At 36.3% G+C, this 23,465-nt stretch overlaps 1 protein-coding gene across 2 annotated transcripts in view; it reads left to right on the forward strand.

Annotated features, from left to right (window-relative positions):
- SLC16A1 (solute carrier family 16 member 1) overlaps positions 1–23,465 on the forward strand; it is a 62,681-nt gene that overhangs the window by 27,527 nt on the left and 11,689 nt on the right. For both annotated transcript variants that reach the window (XM_058716176.1, XM_058716175.1), the window contains exons 2-3: positions 17,240–17,500; positions 22,044–22,187. In XM_058716176.1, coding sequence (XP_058572159.1) covers positions 17,284–17,500; positions 22,044–22,187 — 361 coding nt within the window. In that variant the 5' untranslated portion in view covers positions 17,240–17,283. The remainder of the gene's footprint in view (positions 1–17,239; positions 17,501–22,043; positions 22,188–23,465) is intronic.

The raw sequence follows: 23,465 nt of genomic DNA on the forward strand, positions 1-23,465 counted from the left end.
TGGAACAAAATGATACTATCTTTTTGCCTTTGTTTCTGATTTGGCCTTTAAGACTAAGGTGTCCTAAAACCATGGTGCCTCTTGATGGCCTGTTGTCCTTTTCTCCCTGGGGAGTCATACGGTTGATTTTCTTTCTTTTTTTTAATGTTTGTTTATTTTTGAGAGAGCGCAAATGGGGGAGGGGCAGAGAGAGAGAGGGACAGAGGATCTGAAACAGGCTCTGCACTGACAGGCTGACAGCAGCAAGCCTGATGTGAGGCTTGAACTCATGAACCGAACCGTGAGATCATGACCTGAGCTCAAGTTGGACGCTCATCCAACAGAGCCACCCAGGTGCCCCCAGCTCACATTCTCTTTCCTTCTTTGCTCTTCCACAACTGAGATTGCCTGAAGCATGATTTCATCATGAATTATAAATACATACTTTCAGAGTCCCTCACTTTCCCTTCCTCTACTTCCAACTCTTACACAGTAGCATTACCAGAATATCTCTTCCTTTTCCCTTTCCTTCTTTCCTCTCTGGTTTATGAGACAAAAAAAGCCTCAATCTTTGTTAATAAGTGTGAGAAGTGCTAATGATATAACAGTGTCAAGGAAAAGGGAAACTTGTAAGTATACATTTTAATCATGACTGATGTAATAAAGAATTGGTTCTACTAACTTCTCTTAAAGCTTTGAAATATTCATAGAAGTTATTATTAATTTCTGGACACCCTTATCTGCTTCCTTATCCCCACAAGTGAGTCCCAGTATTAAAGAGAACTAAACTAACTTGATCTCATGGGTTTTGTCTTAGTTAATTATACTGTTGTTTTCTAATCTGTATTACAGACCTACATAACTTCAGCTTCTCTGAATGTGACTTTCTCTATGGTGTGACTTTGAGGGGTAGCCTAGGTGGCTAACCACAGCGAAGTGGGAAAGTTCTCTAAAGTTAGGGATTTGCAGTGAAAAGTAAAAATGAGTTTGCCACTTTGTTTGGCTAGGTGTCCCCAACTTTTGTTCAGGAACCTTAATGCTGAGCCCTAAGTAACCACCCCAGGCCTGTTATATTGAAGAGTTACCTATTTTTTAATTCATCTGATGTTAAACAATCCATGAACTTTAAATACAGAAAAAAATGAAGATATTGGTTATTGTCTTAAAATAAACCTTACCATAAAGTAGAAGAAATAATACCATTGATCTGTATACATATTCAGAGATGTTTCTGGTATTGAATGGAAAAAGCGTATAAAGCAGCATAAAACACAATCCCATGTTTATATCACATATATGGTTATGCATGCTATCCTAGAAAGAAATTTAAGAAAATTCTCATCAAAATGTAGAATAACTGATACAAGGATGATAGAATGGCAGAGATATTTTATTTTCAATTAATATATGTATATCCTAGGGGCGCCAGGGTGGCTCATTTGGTTAAGCGTCCGACTTCAGCTCAGGTCATGATCTCACGGCTCTTGAGTTCAAGCCCCACATCAGGCTCTGTGCTAACAACCCAGAGCCTGGAGCCTGCTTCGGGTTCTGTGTCTTCCTCTCTCTCTGCCCCTCCCCCACTCATGCTCTGTCTCTGAAAAATAAACATTAAAAACTGTACGTGTGTATATCCTCTAATTTTTCTATAATGAGTATGTATAACTTGTCATCTTTTAAAACTTTGCTACTTTGTGTTTTTTATTATAAAGTAATATATGTTCATTGGAACAAGTCAAACAACACAGTTATCGTAGGAGGATTATTATCTACTCCTCACAACCTCCAACCAATATAAAGTTTCAGATGCATTTATTTGAACATATTTATTGAATTCACTTAATTTACCTTTTTTCCCCCTTTCTTCCCTGTAATCTGAACTCCATGAGGCAGGGACCATGTCTGTTTAGTTTACAGCTTTTGCTGCAAGCACTCAAATTTTATTAAATGAATGGCAAAAAACTTTGATGTATATCCTGATACAATTTTAAAATGATTATACAGTTCTATTATGTGTAGCTTTAAAAATCTGAATTGCAGGGGCACCTGCATGGCTCAGTTGGTTGAGCATATGACTCTTGATTTTGGCTCAGGTCATGATCTCACAGTTGATGGAATTGAGCCTGGTTCCAGGCTTTGCACTGACAGTGTGGAGCCTGCTTGGGATTCTCTCTCTCTCCCTCTCTCTCTGTTCCTCCCCTACGCACTCTTTCTCTCTCTCCCCCTCTTTCAAAATAAGTAAACTTAAAAATTTTTTTAAAAATCTGAGTTACAAAAACATTCATGAAATTTAGGACATTGATAGCTGATCGTCTTTGGGTCTCATGACTGTAAAATCCTGCCTTTGTATGAACATCCTGCCTTTATTGTTAACAAGGTATGCCCCTTTCTTTATTGCACTAATGAAAACTAACACTTGTTTTTGGGATCATAGTGTTCATAAAGAAAGTTACACCACAGTTTGTGTTTGGGTAGTAGAAAGGAAAGGTGAAATGGCCAAGAAATGCAGTGTGTCACTTAGGAAGTTGTTATATAGAAGAATAAAAGAATCTGCTACTATAAGACTTAATTTTTTTAAGTTTATTTATTTTTGAGAGAGAGAGTGTGTGAGTAGGGGTGAGTGAGAGAGAGAGAGGGAGACAGAGAGGGAGAGGGAGAGAATCCCAGACAAGCTCCTCACTGTCAGCGCAGAGCTGGAAGTAGGGCTTGAACTCAAACTGTGAGATCATGACTAGAGCTGAAATAAACAGTTGGATGCTTAACCAGCTGAGCCACCCAGGAGCCCCTATTTTAATTTTAGTCGTTAACATACAGTGTTATATTAGTTTTAAGTGTGCAGTATAGAAATTCCAACACTTTCATACATCACCCTATGCTCATCACCACAAGTGATGCATTCCTCGGTCCCCATCACCTATTTAACCCATTCTCCCACCCATCTCCCCTCTGGTAACCATCAGTTTGTTCTCTGTTTCTTTGTCTCTCTCTCTCTTACTTTTTAACCCTTGTTTGTTTTGTTTGTTAAACAAACCTATGAGTGAAATCATATGCTATTTGTTTTTCTCTGACTTCTTTCACTAAGCATTATACTCTCTAGCTCCATTGCAAACGGGAAATTTTCATTCTTTTTTATGGCTGAATAATATTCCATTGTATATATATGCCACCTCTTCTTAATCCATTCATTGACTGATGGGACACTTGGTTCCGTGTCTTAGCTGTTGTAAGTAATGCCATAGTGAACGAAGGGGGTGTATGTATCCCTTTGAATTAGTGTTCTTATATTTTTTAGGTAAATACCCAGTAGTGTAATTGCTGGATCAAAAGACAGTCCTATTTTTAACTTTTTAAGGGACCTCCATACTGTTTTCCACAGTGGCTGCACCAGTTTCCATTCCTACCAACAGTGCCAGAGGGTTCTTTTTTCTCCACATTCTCACCAACACCTGTTGTTTCTAGTGTTGCTGATTTTAGCCATTCTGACAGGTATGAGCATTTTCCTGATGATGAGTGATGTTGAACATCTTTGCATGTGTCTGGATATCTTCTTTGGAGAAATGTCTTTTCATGTCTTCTGCCCATTTTTAATTGGATTGTTTTTGGGTGTTTTGAGTTTTATAAGTTTTTGAGTTCATAAGTTTATAAGTTTTTTGTATATTTTGGATACTAACCCTTTATTGGTTATATCATTTTTTAATGTCTTCTCCCATTCTGTAGATTGCCTTTTAGTTTTGTTGATGGTTTCTTTCATTATGCAGAAACTTTTTTTTGATAGTAGCAGTAATTTATTTTGGCTTTGTTTCCCTTACATCAGAGACCTATCTAGAAAGAGGTTGTTATGGCTAATGTCAAAGAAGTTATTGCCTATTTTCTAGGTTTTATGGTTTCAGGTCTCACATTTAGGTCTTTAATCCATTTTGAATTTATTTTTGTGTATAATGTAAGAAAGTGGTCCAGTTTCATTCTTCTGCATGTAGCTGTCCAGTTTTCCCAACACCATTTATTGGAGAGACTATGTTTTTGCCATTGGATATTCTTTCCTGCTTTGTTGAAGATTATTTGACCATGTAATTATGGGTTTGTTTCTGGGTTTTCATTCTCTTTCATTGATCTCACATGTCTATATTTGTGCCAATACCATACTGTTTTGATTACTGCAGCTTTGTGATATAACTTGAAATCTGGAATTCTGATGCCTTCAGCTTTGCTTTTCTTTTTCAAAATTGCTTTGGCTATTTGTGGTTTCATACAAATTTTCAGATTGTTCTACTTCTGTGAAAAATGCTATTGGTATTTTGATAGGGATTGCATTAAATGTATAGATTGCTTTGGGTAGTATAGACTTTTTAACAATATTCTTTCAATCCATGAATATCTTTACATTTCTTTTTTTTTTTTTTTAGTTTAGTTTGAGAGAGAGAGAGAGAGCGCGCGCACACGTATGCGTGTAGGAGGAGGAGCAGAGAAAGAGGGGGAGAGAGAGAATCCCAAGCAGGCTGCTCACTGACAGCACCCATCTTTCCATTTCTTTGTGTTGTAAGACTATTACTTTTCATCCCGGATAGTATTCAATAGCTAATGGGCTTCACTTTTTTTTTCTTTTTGAAATACTAATTCACTAGGAGCAATGTTAAACTGGAGATTTATGTTTTTCATGCTGTGGCCCCTTAGATGAAGTCACCTTAGTTTTAGAATTGGGAGCCATAACCCTAGTAGTACAAGATGCTAAGTTGGGTCTTACTGTTTTATTCTGTTGTCATGTTTTGCTATTTGTCAGCTGGAGTAGAAATAGTTGCTAGTTTCTTGATACCTTTTTATAATAAACATTTAAAAAATTTCACAATTTTTCATGGAAGTTTTGAGTTTCACATTAAATTATTAAAGGGAGAAAGGCACCTGGGTGGCGCTTGTCAGTGAAGCATCGACTCTTGATCTTGGTTCAAGTCATTACCTTACAGTTGGTGAGTTCGAGCCCCACATCTGGCTCTCGCTGATGGCATGGAGCTTGCATGGAATTCTGTCTCTCCTGCTCTCTGCCCCTCCCCCACTTGTGCGTGTGCACACTCTCTCTGTCTCTCACAAAATAATTTTTTTTAATTATTAAAGGGAGAAATATTTTTATTGGCATTAGTTTGATTATGCTAATAGTTGGCAAATGAGACTTTAAAAGTAAGTGGAGGTTTCTCTTTTTTATTTTGAAAACTCTTGTTCTCAGTATAAACTGCATATTAATTGGGGCATCTGGGTGGCTCAGTCAGTTGAGTGTCTGACTCTTGATTTCAGGTCAGGTCATGATCTCACAGTTTTGTGAGTCTGAGCCCACTGTTAGGCTCTGTTCTGACAGTAAGGAACCTGCTTGAGATTCTTCCTTTCTTTCTGCCCTTCCCTGTCTCACAGTCTCTTAGTCTCTCTCAAAATAAATAAACCCATCTATTCTGCGGGTCTACAAGTAGATTACTTTTGAAAGAAATTGCACTGGTATGGAGACAAGAGAGAAATAAAATACTAAAATTAACCCTCAACAGGGAAACCAGAACCCAGATTCAGAGTTTCTACACATTACAGGGACCATACTTCCTCCCCCATCCACTTGCATAAAATTATGCTTATTTGGGTGAATAGATGCCAGAAATCATTTTCTTACAAGGAGAATTGAGAGTGGTATAATTCAGATTGCGTATGACATTAACTGAGATTAACAAAAGCAGATTAAATAAGTAAATATGTATACATACACACGTACACACACAGATGTTCATATATGTATATTCACTACCTTTAAGTTTGCATATTTGTTCATTTGCAGATATGATCAGTTTCACCCGTTCTCTGTGGTACTTACAAAACTTTAATCCTCTCTTTTAAAACAGCTACAAGAAATTAGGATTGACATTTAAAAATTTGGGTTGCTATAGCAACTTCATAGGGCTATTGTAGAGCATTAAACAAAGTCAAGATAAATTAATTTGAAGTGCATCAGTGTAGGCCCATTCAAGCAGATATAAGCAAAAATTGATTTTCACTCACTATTAATATTAAAGTCTTGGGCATTTTGTAGTTTCTTATGGAATTTAGTTGAAGTTGGAAATAGCCAAAATATACCATGTTTGTCATTCATTGAGTTGCTTACCTGGCTTTGTTCATGGTACAGCAAAAGTAGTTCTAACTGTTGCTATATAGATATATTGATATAAAAGGTGATATATTGAGTGCCAGGAAGCCCTGTAGGAAAACTTAAACCCATTTCACAAAACAAGCCAGGAAAATTTACGATGCCTGTCATTCAGTGGTGGCACTAAATTCCATTCTCTGGAAACCTTTCTCAGTGGTGAGTCTTTATGTCCCCATGTCTCTATGTTATTGACAAATATTTATTTCTGCCTTTTCAAAAAATTTTAGCCTTGTGGCTTTGCTCAGCTGAGCATATGGTAGCTGACTAGTATTTAAAGAAGATCCTTCATGGAAAGATAGAAAAGTGTTATGCTTGAACAATCTGTACATAAGACCACAGTGGACAAAGAGGTGGCAGAAAAGCTGGAAATTAAGGGTATTGGTTGTTTATGTTGGAGAAACTCTTGCCCCTTGACTTCTGACACCCCCCCCCCCTTTCAGTCTTATTTAGGTGGTGAAAGGGCCCTTAGATCCTACATACACTCTCCATTTCATCACATGTCCTTTGGCACATGATACATTTACTTAAAACAGCAGCCCTTTTCTAGATCACAATAGAAATGAGGACAGTTACAAATGTTAGGTTTCATCTGTTTCATGGTGCTCAGCCTCCTGACAAGTATGTATTGTGTGAGCTTTCTGTTGGGAAAAACTTAGAAAAAATTCCCCAGTTTGGGTAGAAAATACTCTCCAAGACTACATATGGTATTTGAGACTAAATATTTTAAGGGATTGACAGGGAATACCTAGTAAGACAAAGAACTCTTAAAGGAAGCATTACATTTTTTTCTTTTGACTGACTAAAAAATAGCAAAGATTTGACATACTTACTCAAAGTTATTTTAAAATTATTTGTTTGTTTAGTGAGAGAGGGAGTGAGAGTGCTCTAAAGGCAGGGGCAGAGAGAGAATCCCAGGCAGGCTGTGAGCTGTCAGTGCAGAGCCCAGTGTGGGGCTTGATCTCATGAACCTCAAGATCATGACCTGAGCCAAAATCAAGAGTTGGATGCTTAACCGACTGAGCCACCCAGGCATGCTCCCAGTTACTTATTAAGCGAGAGGTTATATACATACTTATAATTGTATCAAATTATAAAATACATGTATATAGTTTAAATAGATTTACAACTTACAATGAAAAATAGAAAAATAGTACATTCTGTACCATCTCCTACCATTCTCTCAAAGTGTGGTTTATGGGCCCCCCCAAGGGCCCCCTCAAGACTCAGGGTTGGAGTTTGCACATTGTAACTAATCACTAAGAAATGATAAATGATAATTTATCAAGTTTTGGTGTAGGATCAATGTAGAATATCCACAATTATCTGAATAGGCTGCTAAAATACTCCCTTGTCCAATTACGTATCTGCTTAAGGTGGCTTTAGACCAAAAACTTATGAGATCTGTTGTGTTAAAAAAGAAATATATCTTATATTTATTGGTAGGATAGTCTGAGCATATAAATAATAAAAAATCTGGAAGTTATTAGTAATTAAAATATTGATATTTTTAGAGATTATTAATATGAGCTAAATAAAAGCATAATCTAGAGTTAATTTTCATATATTAAGGACAGACCCAAAATCTTTAAGCAACTGTTCATTTCTCTTCAAGAATAGTGTATTTAGCGGTGCCTGAGTGGCTCAGTTGGTTGAGTGTCTTGACTCTTGTTTTGGCTCAGGTCATGATCTTACACTGGTGAAATCCTGAGCTGCGTCGGGCTCTGTGTGGACACTGTCGAACCTCCTCGGGGTTCTTTCTATCCCTCTCTCAAAATAAATAAATAAACTTAAGGGGGAAAAAAGGGTGGTGTATTTAACTTCTTACAATGCGAGTTGGATTTACCCTCAAGTGATAAGTTGGAAGTTTGCAGAGCCAGGTTTATATTTTTCTAGGTTCTTTATATTCCGTTTGATCAAAATCATGCATTTCATAACTATTGAGTATTTGGCTAGCCAACAATAGTATAGTTATGGTTCTGCTTTCACTGGTGCTTTATGTTTGTTTTTTTACTGTTTTTGCTTTCTTCACAATCATTTGTTTCTTTCTGTTCAGTTTCAAGTGGAAAAGAGGGTAAAAAGATGAGGCTTCCTAGACCTTGAATCTTGGGATTTACCTTGGGGTGGGTGGTTCTGTAAGCTATGAAGCTGGACTAGTGCCAGTAGTAATGAGTAGTAATTTAGCTACTTTAGCAGTAATAGCTTTAGTAAATCAGCCTTCTGGATTTTCCATGTGAATGTTTCTATGTAAATTCGAAACCTTAAACTAGTCTACACTTAGTAACAATTTATTTTAAAATTATTGATTTTAGATACTTTCTGCGTCTTTTAAGTTCACAAACTGGCCATTGTCATTTTAAAAAAAAGGCTTTGTTTTCAACGTTGATCTCAAAAGTGTAGGAAACATAATGAGTAGTACTATTTGCAAGGGCTTTTGTAACTCTTGTGGAGTGGGGGCAGAGCACAGGGGGTATGGAGAAAATTTTCAGCTTTCCAGATGAGTTTACTTGCACAATTCCTGAGAGTCATGAAAAAAGGAAATAAATCAGAAGACAATTAGAAGAGAAATTAGGCGATTGTTGCACTACAGTCATTGCCAAGAAGTTAAGGTTGTTTCTCATTGTCCTTTACAAGGCAAAGGGATGAAGAACTTTCTCGTCACCATATCACTTTTTTTTTAATCTCTCCATCATTTTCAGGGAACTGTTAGAGAGTCATAAAATAATAGCTAGCTGATAGGAAGGCTACTGTGCACACTGTAAGGATTAAAATCTTAAACTTTAATCCCTTTTACCCTCTAGACTTGGGCACTCTTTCTCAGCAGGGCTCTGAATACTGTGCAAGGGACCCTGTTCTCATAATTTACTTTTTGTATGAATCCTTATGCTTATAGCTGAGATATGGTCAGTTTAAAAGGAACTAATATATTTAATTTTTTTTATTTTTAAAGGAAGTACTATATTTAAATAATGACATTACACAATTTTTTACTAGGTGCCATCAGAATTTTTAAGTTAATAAGGAGAGCCATTTGTTAGATAGTAGCAGAATTATGTTGAATCTATATCTGGTTTTTTGAAGTGTTTTCACAGTTTGTATACTCTAATTTTTTAGACTTCTTGTTAACTTCTGAATCTTTTTTTTTTTTAAGTTTCTTGAAGTTTTAAATTTTTGACACTGTGGAATAAGGTATTTTTAACTTGATGAGGCAAGTCTTAGTGACTAAAAATTGTAACTGCTTTAACTAACCGGGACAAATCATAGCTGGCAGCTATGCTAAAAGTTTAATCACGTCCAGCACGTATTAGCTTTTCGAGTCAGAGCTTGATGCATTAAATAGCTTTGCCATCTGCATGGATGTCTATGTGTGTAAACAATCTGGGGTGAGCTAATCTTTTTAGTGGTTCTTTGAAAAATTTCATGTGCTTTTCTCTTTTTTCATACTTAAGTGAGGAAAAACTCATGAAACTAATGTTTGGAGCAGTTCTGTTTAATATAATTTTAGAATCAAGACTGTTTCCTTTAGCAGAACTGAGCTGTTAAATAACTTTTTATTATATTTATTCCAATAGAAATTTTAGGAAGCATCAATTTGTAAATATTTTTATCCCACCTGAATCATAGGTAAATGCCCTAGGACAAAGATCTTTAATCTTTAAACTGGGTTATATTTTTAAGGGAATTATTCTTCAGATTTTCAGATTCAGATGTACTCTAAACTAAAAATCATGTCTCCTGAAAATGGATGCCTGAAGTTTTCTCCTTTCCTTTTTCAGTTTGTTTTATCTAAAAGCCCTTAACCCCACTATGAAAGAAAAGTATATCTTTGACTTATCCTAATTCTTACTGTGGCTCATTGCCCCAGACTATCAAAGTCTCTGGAATCCCCAAACAAAAGAAAATTGCAGAATGCATTGTCCCAGAGAGAGTCTTATGACAGAAATCCAAAGAGGGGTTAGGTGAGAAATATTGGAGGAGGCAGGACTTTATTCCTTCTGGATGACAAACTCCTTTCCTCTCTGTTTTTTAAGTTAGATTTTAAAAATGAAATAGTTACCACAGGATGTGGGTCAATACATTTATTTCAATTAAAATGAGGTATGACTTTGACAGAAATCTGTTTTGCTTGACTGGTTTAAAAATGGACTGGCCAGTTAGATTATATGGTATTTTCTATAAATTGGGCTAAATATTTAGTGCCAAAATTTTGAAATCTATTTGAAGTGCATAGACTACAACATATAATATGCCAGAAATTATATTATATGTAACCTAAGCTTAATAATAAACTTTAGATCTAAAATTAATATACAAGGCAGTAGGTTATTTTCTATATGCACAAAACCCTGCATATAGAGGTTACACAGCTTTATTCACAACTGCCAAAACTTGGAACCAAGATTCTGTCAGTAAGTGAACAAACTGGTACCTGCCGATAATGGAATATTATTATATAGCACTAAAAAGAAATGTGCTATGAAAAGACCTAGAGGAAACTTAAATGTTTATTACTAAGTGAAAGAAGCCAGTCTGAAAAGTCTGCATACTGTATGATTCCAACTATATGGAATTCTGGAAAAGACAGAACTATGGAGACAATAAAAAGATCAGTGGTTGCCAGGGGTTAAAGAGGAGAGAGGGATGAATAGAGGGAGCACAAAAGATTTTTAGAGCCATGAAAGTACTTATTATGTACTATAATGATGGATACATATCATTATAAATTTGTCCAGACATAGAATGTACAACACCAAGAGTGAACCTTAAGGCAAACTATAGAGTCAAGTAATGATGTGTCATATAATGATGTGCACACTGAGTAAAACTAAAGACTACAGTTCCAAGGAAAAGAATATTACTTTAGAATGTTGACACTGTTCTCACATAGAGAACAAGCTATGGATCCTCGGATAGGCGAAGTACCTGAAATCCAGAGAAGCCAGCAATTCTTGCTGTGCAAACAATATTCTTAGAGAAGGGAGAATTATGCATCAGATTAGGACCTATCTGCAACTCTAGTGAGGTTGTGAATAACTCTTGGAGATGTCCTCTCATACCGTCTAAACCTCTTCTATAAGGGAAATGGGACAGTATGTTCTTTATTTCCTTGGGCACTTCACCTTTTCATTAGCCCTGTTTGTTTCACCAGTGAACAAGAATAGGTTGGGAATTATATCGTGGCATAATTTCACCCATCCTGATGAATTAACCAAGGGAAACTCCTGATAAGAACAAATTTACAATTGTGGTGGCCTCCCGTCTATATCTGATCCTCTCAATCTTGGCTAGTTCCAATGCCAGGAGGATATGGAGGAGATGCCCTTGCCTAGCATTCTTTTTTTTTTTTTCTTAAAGCTTCCTAGCATTCTTGAATCACTTCTCCCAGATAATTTTGAAGGAGCACTACTAAGTATGGCCCACAGATCAGTGCTGGTCTGTTGTATATTGCTAGTCCATGATGAGATAAATACAAATACTGACAGTAAGTAAGCATTTAGAAATTTTTGTAACAGTTTTTCATTTTTTTATATACCCATTTCGTGTATGTCTGTATATAACAGTATCAATGTACACTTTTTATGAAGACACTGGTATGGAGATATGTGTGTGTATACATACATAGTTTTACATAATTTAGATTTTACATAAATCATACTGCATATGTCTAAGGTATATTTTGGAAATGGTGTTTAGCATCCATTACATCCTCTTTTCTAGTGTACATTAATATATTGCATAGGCTTTAAAGCTAAACTTCATTTCTCAGGTTCCCTTGCAACTATATTTCTGAATTTGATTTAAATTCTGCCAGTCATATAGATCATCTGACATTTGTAAGGCAAAATTAGAACAGAGGTCTCTATGTCTACTCATTGGCTTTGAGATTTTGAGGAGCAGAGCACATGAGATCCATCTTGATGATGTCATAGGAGGTACATATTGTTCTTGAGCTAACTGCAGATATTAACAGCCTTTGTGCCGACTTCCTGATTTTGATGATAACGTGATTTTTGGCAGCTTCTTATTTTGCTGGCTTCCTAATTATGGCAATAGTGATATGATTATGGGGTCAGCAGCTTTCTGGTTATAGAAGGAGGAGCAACTCTCTTGGGAGCCTGAGTAGTGCTTTGGAAAGCTTCAGAGATCCAAAGGAACAAATTTTGGAGTCTAGGGCTCACCAAGAGTAAGAGCTCTGGTAAATCCTGTTCTTTTTGGTTGGGATCCTAAAGGGCTGTGCCATAGGAGTAAGGGTGTATTTGAGATAAACCAGTCCTCAAAGGAACTGCAACGTGATTTCAGGTCATCTGGATGAACAAAACATCTTGGTCCTTGAAACATTCTTAAAGAGATTCTGGGTTTATATAGCCTTAGGTAAATGAAAATCATCTCTGGAGGAAGATAATATCCAAGCCTCAAATTCTCAGTATGGATGGAACTGTACTAAGGGTGGAAAACACAGAAGAAAAAGAGAGTAGATACCTTGAGAAGGTTCAGTCCACATCCAATTGGAGTCTCAGGGAGTGGAAGGAGGGGAAAAGGGAAGAACAAATATTTGAAGACATGGTGGCTGAGAGTTTTTCAAAATCAGTGAGAATTCTGTTTTGTCAGTGTGATTATCTCCAGATTATGTAATCTATATTTTCTTGGTAGTTTTTTGTTTTGTTTTTTTTTCTTTATCTGGTTGAGTTTCCTCAAACTGTAGGTTCATATTCATCGAAGCTGGAATAGGTATAGGCATTAACTCTTGAAAATTGCTTCTTCCCCATTCTTTCCATTGTCTTCTTCCAAATCTCCATTAGATGTATGCACATCCTCCCATTCTAAAGTCTATTTTTCTAAATTTTTCACAGATCGAGAAGAAAGCTCTCCCCTAATTGACTTTTCTTCAAACCTGTCGTCAGGTTCATGGTCTCTCTAGCTATGTTCAGTCTGCTGGTTAACCTGTTATGAATTTCATTGTGTACACTTTTTATTTCTAGAAGTTCTGTTTCAAGTCAACTACTCTTTTAATAGTCTTTAATGTGTTGTTTTTATTTAGTGTTCTTAATTTCTTATTTCATGCTTTTAATCATTTCAAATATACCATTGTCTTTAGTTCTTGTGTCTAATCCAGCTATATTGAGTTGGCTTTACTTCACTCATGGTTAATTGGTTCTTGAGTGTTTTGAAATTTTAGATCATCAGCTTATGTTTGGCAGGGCTTTGTCTGTGGGAAATCTTACTGGCAAAGTCAAACATATCTCTGGAAGAACAACAGAAATTTCCCACAGACATTGCCCTGCCAACCATAAGCTCACCCAGGCCTGTAGTTGTGAATTCTCAGAAGAGAGCACTATCTCCTCTTCCTTGTCTTCTTCCTTTTCCTCTTCTTACTTGTTAAAAAAAAATTTTTTTTAAGGTTTATTCATTTTTCAGAGACAGAGCATGAGCAGGGGAGGGGCAGAGGGAGAGGGAGACACAGAATCTGAAACAGGCTCCAGGCTCTGAGCTGTCAGCACAAAGCTGGATGCGGGGCTCAAACCCATGAACCATGAGATCATGACCTGAGCTGAAGTCAGACACTTAACTGACTGAGCCACTCAGGCGCCCCTCCTCTTATTTTTAACCACCAGATGGCCAAGAGAGAAAATTTGCTTGCCATCATCTTTTGCTTTTGTATTGTCTCCATGTGCCACTAAACAGATTTTATCTGCCTTGACACTGCCTTTGAACTATTTTTTTAAATCAATTTTATGTACATACAGTAAAATTAGCCAGTTTTAAATATACAATTTGATGAGTAACTACTGCCAAATCATAAGAGTGTTTACATATCCCTGAAAAGTTCTTTCATGCCCCTTTGCCGTCAGTCTCTTCTCTTCACTCCCTGATAAGTTTTCTATTATTAGAATTTGGCCTTTCTAGAACTTGATATAAATGTGACCATATAGAATATAGTTTTAGGTCTAGTCCTTTTTCACTTAGCAGAACATTTTTACAATTCACCCATGTTCTTGTTTGCATCAGTAGTTTTGTTTATTGCAGAGTAGTATTCCATTTTATGGCTATCTCATGATTTGTTTTTCCATTCACTTGTTGATGGATATTTGGATTGTTTTCAGTTTTGAGCTATTATGAATAAAGCTATTAGAGAATTCTCATAAAAGTCTTTATGAAGATGTATGTTTTCATTTCTTGGATAATGCCTAGGGATGTAATGGCTGGATCATATGTTTGTGTAACTTTTTAAGGAATTGCCAAAATGTTTTCCAACCTGGCTGTACCATTTTGCTTTACCACCCGCAACAGAGGGTTCCATTTGCTTCATATCCTCACCAACTCTTGGTATTATCAGTCTTAATTTTAGTCATTCTAGTAGATATATATTAGTATCTCTCTCTTTTTTTTTAATGTTTATTTTTGAGAGAGAGAGAGACGGAGATAGAGCACGAGCAGGGGAGGGGCAGAGAGAGGGAAACAGAATCTGAAGCAGGCTCCAGGATCTTAGCTGTCAGCACAGAGCCCAATGTGGGGCTTGAACCTGTGAACTAACTGCAAGATCATGACCTGAGCCAAAGTCGGATGCTTAACCGACTGAGCCACCCAGGTGCCCCTATATTAGTACCTCTTTATTATAATTTGCATTTCACAAGTGACTAATAATTTTGATCATTTTTTCGTGTACTTCTTGGTTATTCATGTATATTGATAAATTACCCAAATCTTTTGTCCATTTTTATTTGAGTTTCTTGTCTTTTACTACGGAGCCATACAAGATCTTTTTATAAAAGATTTGGACATGTCTTTTGTTGGATATATTTTATATATATTTTCTCCCAACCTGTAGCTTGAAATCCAATTTAGATACTTTTTTTTTTTTTTTTCAACGTTTTTTTTTTTTTATTTATTTTTGGGACAGAGAGAGACAGAGCATGAACGGGGAAGGGGCAGAGAGAGAGGGAGACACAGAATCGGAAACAGGCTCCAGGCTCCGAGCCATCAACCCAGAGCCTGACGCGGGGCTCGAACTCACGGACCGCGAGATCGTGACCTGGTTGAAGTCGGACGCTTAACCGACTGCGCCACCCAGGCGCCCCTAGATACTTTTTAATAAATGTGTTACATGCTTTTAGAAATATTTGCCTAATTTAAATATTGAGTCTTTCAAACCATGAGGATGGGTTATCTTTTGTATTTTTTTTTTTGTTTTTTAATTTCTTAATAATATCTCATAGTTTTCGGTGTATACATCTTGTACATTATTAGATGTATCCCTATTCAGTAGTTTTCTGATGCTGTTGTAAATGTTATTTTTTTACTTGAAAATTCTGATTGCTGGTTTATAAAAAGATGATTTCTGTTTATTAATCTTGTATCCTGAAACCTAAATTTATTTTTAGTTCTAGTACCTTTTTCTTAATATTCTTTAGCATTGCCTATATGGACAATTATGTCCTTTGTGAATAAAGACAACCTATGTCCTTGCTTTTAGGGAAGCTTCCACTATGGGCTACTTTTTTCCTATCCTGCAACATTCATTTCTTAAATCCTATTTGAAGTGTTCAGATGGATTGGAAGAAACAGTTTTTTGAGGAATGTCCATACTGTTTTCCACAGTGGCTGCACCAGTTTGCATTCCCACCTACAGTGCAAGAGGGTTCCCTTTCCTCTACATCCTCGCCAACACCTGTTGTTTCTTGTGTTGTTAATTTTAGCCATTCTGACTGGTGTGAGGTGATATCTCATCATGGTTTTGATTTGTATCTCCCTGATGATGAGTGATATTGAGCATCTTTTCATGTGTCTGTTAGCCATCTGGATGACTTCTTTGGAAAAGTGTTTATTCATGTCTTTTCATTTCTTAACTGAGTTTTTTTGGGGGGAGTATTGAATTTGATAAGTTATTTATAGATTTTGGATACTAACCCTTAGTCAGATAAGTCATTTGCAAATGTCTTCTCCCATTCCGTAGGCTGCCTTTTAGTTTTGTTGATTGTTTCCTTTCACTCGTATCTTCTTATTCATAATTTAACAGGAAGTTGCATTTTCTTTTTTTTTTTTTTTTTTTTTAAGTTTATTTATTTATTTTGAGAGAGAGCATGTGGGCAAGGGAGGGGCAGATGGAGTGGGGGGGGGGGGAGAGGGAGGAGAGAAAGAGAGAGAGAGAGAGAGAGAGAGAGAGAGAGAAATCCCAAGCAGGCTCCACGCTGTCAGCACGGAGCCTAGTGCAGGGCTTGATCCCACAAACCATGAGATCATGATCTAAGCTGAAACCAAAAGTCAGACGCTTAACCAACTGAGCCACCCAGGCACCCCGAAAGTTGCATTTTCTAACCATACTATTCATTAGTACTAGGTCACTTCAAGAAAAGGGGACAATTTTTAATTTGAAGTATCATCTTTTGACATCATAGTTCAATTTGTGGATTTAACGATACTTGACTGAACTATTGTTTAGGGGCTTTTCTTGTCATATAATGGAAAAAAATATCTTGAGTCAAAGCAATTAGATAAATAAAAAGAAACATTTCTGAGATAATTTTCCAGCCCATTAAATGAAATTCTTGTGTGTTCAGAATGATCTATTTTGCAAATTGCTATGTATCTGGTGACTTGGGTACCCACTTCCTAATATTCTGTCAGCATATAAGAGAAAGTAAAAAGAAAGTAGTATTGAAGAATACATTTTGGGAAAGGGGAAAACTTATAAAAGTCTGTTTTAAAACTTGAAACTTGTGTGTGGCATGTGTTACGTGGATTTTGCATGCAGATAAATCAAATGAGGCATTTAGTTATTCACAATAATTTGAGGAATTATATTAACTTCTAAAACAAGTAGGCTTACTTGAAATACAAAGGCTATATTTATTGAACAGGGTTTATTTCCGTTATGGTTCCTTAAATGGTAAGGAGCTGTTTTCCTACTAAAAACTATGGGCAATACCATGGCTCTAAGACTCTTTTTCTGATAATGCCCTTAGAAGATAATCTCTATTGGAAAAGTAATATTGAAAAACAATTCAGTTACTTGAGAGCTGGCCATGAAGTGTGCAAGTGCCTTGCTGGTGGGAGTGCTTTATTGTTGACATGGTATTTTAATTTTATATTTTTCAGATATTTGGATTTGAACTGCATTTTGGAATCCATCTACACATAAAATGCCACCAGCAATTGGAGGTCCAGTTGGATATACTCCCCCAGATGGAGGCTGGGGGTGGGCAGTAGTAGTTGGAGCCTTCATTTCCATTGGCTTCTCTTATGCGTTTCCCAAATCCATTACTGTGTTCTTCAAAGAAATTGAAGGTATCTTCAATGCCACCACCAGTGAAGTGTCCTGGATATCTTCAATCATGTTGGCTGTCATGTATGGTGGAGGTAAGAACCCCCAAGGCCTGCTGTTTTATTCATATTTTTCATTCTTGTTAACCATGACAACTCTTGCTCTGTTTGTTCCCCTGTAGTATTCTGAAACAGAAATGAGAAACTGTGAGGAGCTGTGATTTGGTCTAGCTCCTAATCATTGAGCTTTAAAAAGCGCTCAGAAAAATGACATGTGCACAACTGGTTTTTCTTCTTGCTCTCTGCTAGATTCTTGAGATGTAAACATGAAGGTTTTTCTTAAATTGATGTTGGGAGAATTGAAATAAATCAGGCTCACCTGAATAGTAGCATGGTTCAAAGTCTCAGATAAAATCTTTTCGTGGCATTAGCATTAAAGAACTGAATAAAATCTTCCCCTTGTTCCTTGTGATGTTATTTGTCCTAAAAGCATTTCGGGGGCACCTGAGTGGCTCAGTCAGTTAAGCATCCGACTTTGGCTCAGGTCGTGGTCTCACAGTTTGTGGGTTCGAGCCCCGCATCGGGCTCTGTGCTGACAGCTCAGAGCCTGGAGCCTGCTTCAGATTCTGTGTCTCCCTCTCTCTCTGCTGCCTTCCCGCTCGCACTGTCAAAAATAAATAAACATTAAAAGAATTTTTTAAAAAGCATTTCAGCTTTGCCTTAAACTTAAATTTTAGCTTAAGTTTCATCACTTTTTCCTTTCTGTTTTCCTTGACATGTTGTAAAGGAGATACGGAGAGTAAGTTGCTTACTTAACATCATTTAAAATAGTTTGTTTCACCTTGGAACATCAAATCACAATGTAACGTGTAGAAGTCAAAACCTTCCATAATACTTAAAATGTATAGTTGCTTAGTGAGAGATTCTAAAGCCAAGTGTATTTATTTACTGAGATTGACAGTGTCTCATGGTGCTTATTTAGCCAAGCTTTCACCTCTGTTAATACTATTTTTTGGTGGCAGTTTAGTACCTTAGCTTATTTTCACATGTAGCTCCTTAATAGCCAGCCGATATAAAGATTCTATACTTCAACTGTAAAACTTTAGCCTTGGGCTTCTAACCTGGTGGCAGATTGAACCAATATTAAGCACTAGGCACATATTTCACCCTAGGCTGGGTCTTGTTTGTTTGTTTTTTTCTCTCCACCCCACCTCCTCTAGGCTAGGTCTTGTGAGTGACAGAGAACACTTGATCCTGATTCCTGCCTTTGGGGAGTTCATAATCCAACTGAGACAATAACATAAACTTCTGAAACAGTAAATAGTTGAAGTCCTAATTTAATTAAGTATATAATTTCATGCACAGAAAAAACAGGTAACCTAGTGGCCTTACAGAGAGGTGAATTGGGTGACTTGGAACAGGAGTGGGAAGGCTTCTTTTTTCACTGCGTATCTTTTTATGCCTTTTGAATTTTGAAGGTATGCCTGTTTTGTTTAAGTACTTTTAAGAGAGCCTAAGTGCTATATTGTAGTAGTTATTTTCTTTTTATAAATTCAGAGAAACCAAAAGGGACTTTGGACATTATTTAGATTGTAAGAGCCAGTAGTTTTAGAGGCTTTGAACTCCATGTGCCTGAATTTTCAAATCAGGTTTTGACTATGATGGCTTGAAGAAATTTTTGGCATAAGTATTATCCAGAAGTACTCCAGGTGTGTGTTCAATGTGTGTTGAGCTGAGGATGAACCAGAGGTTTCACATGTTGCAATTTGGAGCTGTCACAGAGCTTGAGAGCCACTTGTATTTTGCATCAAAAGTAAGTGATGTCAGTTGTGCTAATTGCACATGACACTTTCTTCTGGGAAAACAGTTCCTTCTTTGTCCTCACCCAGAGATAACTAGCACATTTTCTCTGAATTCGTGTTATAATAGGCCTATGAACTGTACCCCTCTCTATTTTTAATGATAGCTAATTGGGGCCATCCTTCCTGAAATAACTCTGAAAGACAAATTGCCTATTGAGAGCCTGTGGTGGAATTTTTCCTAAATGGGTTATTTTGTTTTGATTGGCTCCTCAGTGGTATATCCCCTAAGAATTATCATCAGTTTTTAAACTGCCATAATTCTGTAACTTCTGTATTTGGGCCACACCCTCAACACTAATATGTTTTGACCTATGAGTGGTTTAGTGGGCTTTTTTAATGCTTTGGTTCAGAGATACATACTGATGCTTGTTAGAGCGTAAGTGTATTTTTAAGGGAGGAAATCTTAGTTGCCTACTCCTGATTTATTTACTTGAGTTTTTTTTTTTTTAAACGTGAAAGTGTAAATTTGCATATTTTCAGTTTCACACTAACGTCATTTTGACATCCCTACTTTAATATTGTGGGCTTTACAGTATTAACTTCTAATTCACAGAATCAACGATGTGGCAGTTATTTTGATCTTTGTAATTCTGACTATACAGAATGTATATGGAAATTTATATGGAATTTATATGGAAATATTTCATGAATATTCTTCCAGTATTTAATTATTTTATCTTTTTTTATGTTTATTTTTTGACAGAGAGAGCGCTAGCCAGGGAGGGGCAGAGAAAGAGGGAGAGAGAATCCAAGGAAGGCTCCGTACTGTCAGTGCATAGCCTGATGCAGGGTTCAGTTTCATGAACTGTGAGACCATGACCTGAGCCAAAATCAGGAGTCGGACATTTAACTAACTGACTGAGTCATCCAGGCGCCCCTTTAATTATTTCATCTTACATAAGCTATAAATTCAAATTATTTCCAAACCAGCCATGGTCTGATATTTTCATGAAGTGACTTAGAAGGTCAATGAAAAATTTTTATACAAATTCAAGCTGAGCCTGAAGTCTCTCCTAGCAGCCATTTCTGGAACCAGCCCCTGAGATAGACTTAGTGAGTACTCTGAAACACTAGGATGTCAAAAGGTTTGATTCCTTCTTGCATACATACCATAATTTGAATTTGGATTCCCTGGGGTCAGAGCCTGACCTTTTAATTGTATCATCCTGCAACTTTGAGTGTAGTACTACAATATAAGTAACTGCAGAATTTTCCATAGTGTTTATGGAAATAGAATATGTCAACATATAACCAGTAGTATATTCTGAATACATACACTGTATATTTGTTTTAAAAAGTAGACTGTCTTCTAGGGAACTAATTATAGAATGAACAGAAGAAGGTCAGAATTTACTGTGCTAATAGAAGAGAAACATGATTTATATGACTTCTGCTTTGTAGCTTAGTTCCACACACATAGAGTGCATGTAATGGGGAGAAACGGGCTGGATTTGAAACTTGGTTTTCAGTAGCTTTGTGACTTTGCAGTGTTCAAACAGCAGATCATATCCTTGTGTCCCCTTCCCTACTGATGCATTGCAGTGATCCTTTCTGTTTGCAGTCATCTACCTTTTCCAGGCAGACGAGGTACAGTGTCAGGTAAACAAAGGTGTCGTTCCCACAAGTCCATATCCATGAAGTAGAGACATAAGTATTCTTATACATAAATGAAATTCAATGAGTGTCATTCAGTGTAATTAGAAATACTGTTAGTCTACTTAAGAATTGTGTTACAGCTTTTAAAACATTGGTTTGGATAAGACTTTCTTATAATTAACATTTAAAAGTTTGGTAAAAGGACTTACAGATTATACCTATTTGTAGCAAGTAAGGAGAGGCCATTTGATATTCATATTTGAAAACTGATAAATACAACAAATCTTTTTCTTCCTGATCCTTATGATACTTCAAATTTTATTTGGTTCCTTCTCTCATGTTCAAGAAAAGCTGATATTTTGGTATTCATCTGTTTAGCAGAGGAAATTTAATCAGATTTTCTTTTGTTTTTAATCTGATTTTCTCAGAATAACACTCTATTTTCTATCTTCTTGAGTTGTTAGACCCAAGATATTTTGACCATTATTTGACTTAATCTCCCACAAGCTTTTTTCCCCACAGTATTGTTACCATGAAACAGTAATATAGGCAAGGAGCCAAGTTAACTCTGAAAGAAAGACTCAATTCAGTACCTGAGACATGTAGGTAAAACTGAGAGCAGTTTTTTTTTGTTTTAAAGTTAGATTTCCTAATTGAAAAATTACTTAAACTTGGAAAAAATATTGGTCATTTTCATTTTTTTCTTTTTTAAAAATATGACACAAACTGCATTTATGATAATGTATAAATAATACTCTAAAATCATCTCATCATGTCAGAGTGCCTGTCCAAAAAATGAAAACGGAGCAAACTTATTAAAATACGTTGATCATATCCTAGATATGACAACAAGCCTACAAACATCCATTACCAAGGTGTTTTCAGCCAGTTCTGCCTTATAAGAAGAAGACCGAGGAGAGACCAGAGCCCTTTTATATTTTAGCAAAATTCTGTCCAACATTTATAGATGTAGAAGGCACACAGTGATGATTTTTAGCATCTTTATTTCTAATACAATTTGACTATGAAATAATTATAGAAAGCAATATTCTTAACCATCGTCTTTTGTTGTTTTCTGTTTATTTTGGAGAACTTGTCATTTAGTGTCATTAATGCCTTGTATAGATGTGCAGGAGTTGGTTCCTTTCTTCTATGCTACTAAATTTCTGGTTCTCTCCCAGGTCCTATCAGCAGTATCCTGGTGAATAAATATGGCAGTCGTCCAATCATGATTGCTGGTGGCTGTTTATCAGGCTGTGGTTTGATTGCAGCTTCTTTCTGTAATACCGTTCAGGAACTTTACTTGTGTGTTGGAGTCATTGGAGGTGAGTTGCTGTTGGTTCATTTTCAAGCATTAGTTTATTACTGGCTATTTGCTTTTCACTTACATTCATCTTTCAGATCTTTTGAGTGAAATTCCTTCCTTATGGAAATTACTTGATTATCATTTTGAAGAGCTATATAAATACTTTTAAGGGTACTAGAAAATCAAACTTTTATTTTTTTTTTTTTAATTTTTTTTTCAACGTTTTTTTATTTATTTTTGGGACAGAGAGAGACATAGCATGAACGGGGGAGGGGCAGAGAGAGAGGGAGACACAGAATCGGAAACAGGCTCCAGGCTCCGAGCCATCAGCCCAGAGCCTGACGCGGGGCTCGAACTCACGGACCGCGAGATCGTGACCTGGCTGAAGTCGGACGCTTAACCGACTGCGCCACCCAGGTGCCCCGAAAATCAAACTTTTAAAGAAAATTGCTATCATACAGTATGTGTTCATTGTTGAATGAATGAATCAAAGAGATGATAGCATCTCTTGTCCTAAGAATAGTCAATGGTGGTAGATAAAATGTGTCAGGCAACTTCTTGCAAGGTTGATCATTGGTTATTACTCTTTCTCATTACCTCTTCCTCACACAGGGAATAGCCTTCTATTGGAGCAGGAGAGCATAAAACATAAAGCTGGAATTATCTGACAGAATGTCCAGATACATTTCTGAGGGATAAAAGATCCACTTAATAACTCCCTTCTGCCTTTTTTGATAGCCAGATTAAAATAATGAACTGCTGATGAGTATAATAAAGATTACTTATAACTTCACAATCCAGAGGATGTGACTGTTAACATTTTAATGTATGTCTTTCCATACTTTTTTCTGTGTACATGCCTTTTAATACAAAAAATGATAAGATTATGTTTTGTAACCTTTTTTTTTTCACTTACCAAGATACCATGAACATCTTTCCATGTCATTAAATATTCTGATAACAATATTCCATTGAATAGATATATGCTAAAATTTTTTTTTTATTAAGCTGTATGCAAAGATCTCACGACCCTGAGATCAAGAGTCATATGCTCTACTGACTGAGCCAAACAGGCTCCCTAATATATACCATAATTTTATTTGACCAGTCTCTTAGTTAATTGTTCAATATTTAGGGTTTAATTTTTGTTTTTTGGGGTTTTTTTGCATTTTCTTACTGTTAGTAAACAGTATTACATTAATAGTCCTTTATGAACATGAATATTTTCTTAGGATAACTTTGTAAAAGTGGAACTGCTATTTTTTTGAAAAATACATATAAGCTAAATTGCCCTCCA

This window comes from Neofelis nebulosa, chromosome 2 (assembly GCF_028018385.1).
Source record: "Neofelis nebulosa isolate mNeoNeb1 chromosome 2, mNeoNeb1.pri, whole genome shotgun sequence".
Lineage (NCBI taxonomy): Eukaryota > Metazoa > Chordata > Mammalia > Carnivora > Felidae > Neofelis > Neofelis nebulosa.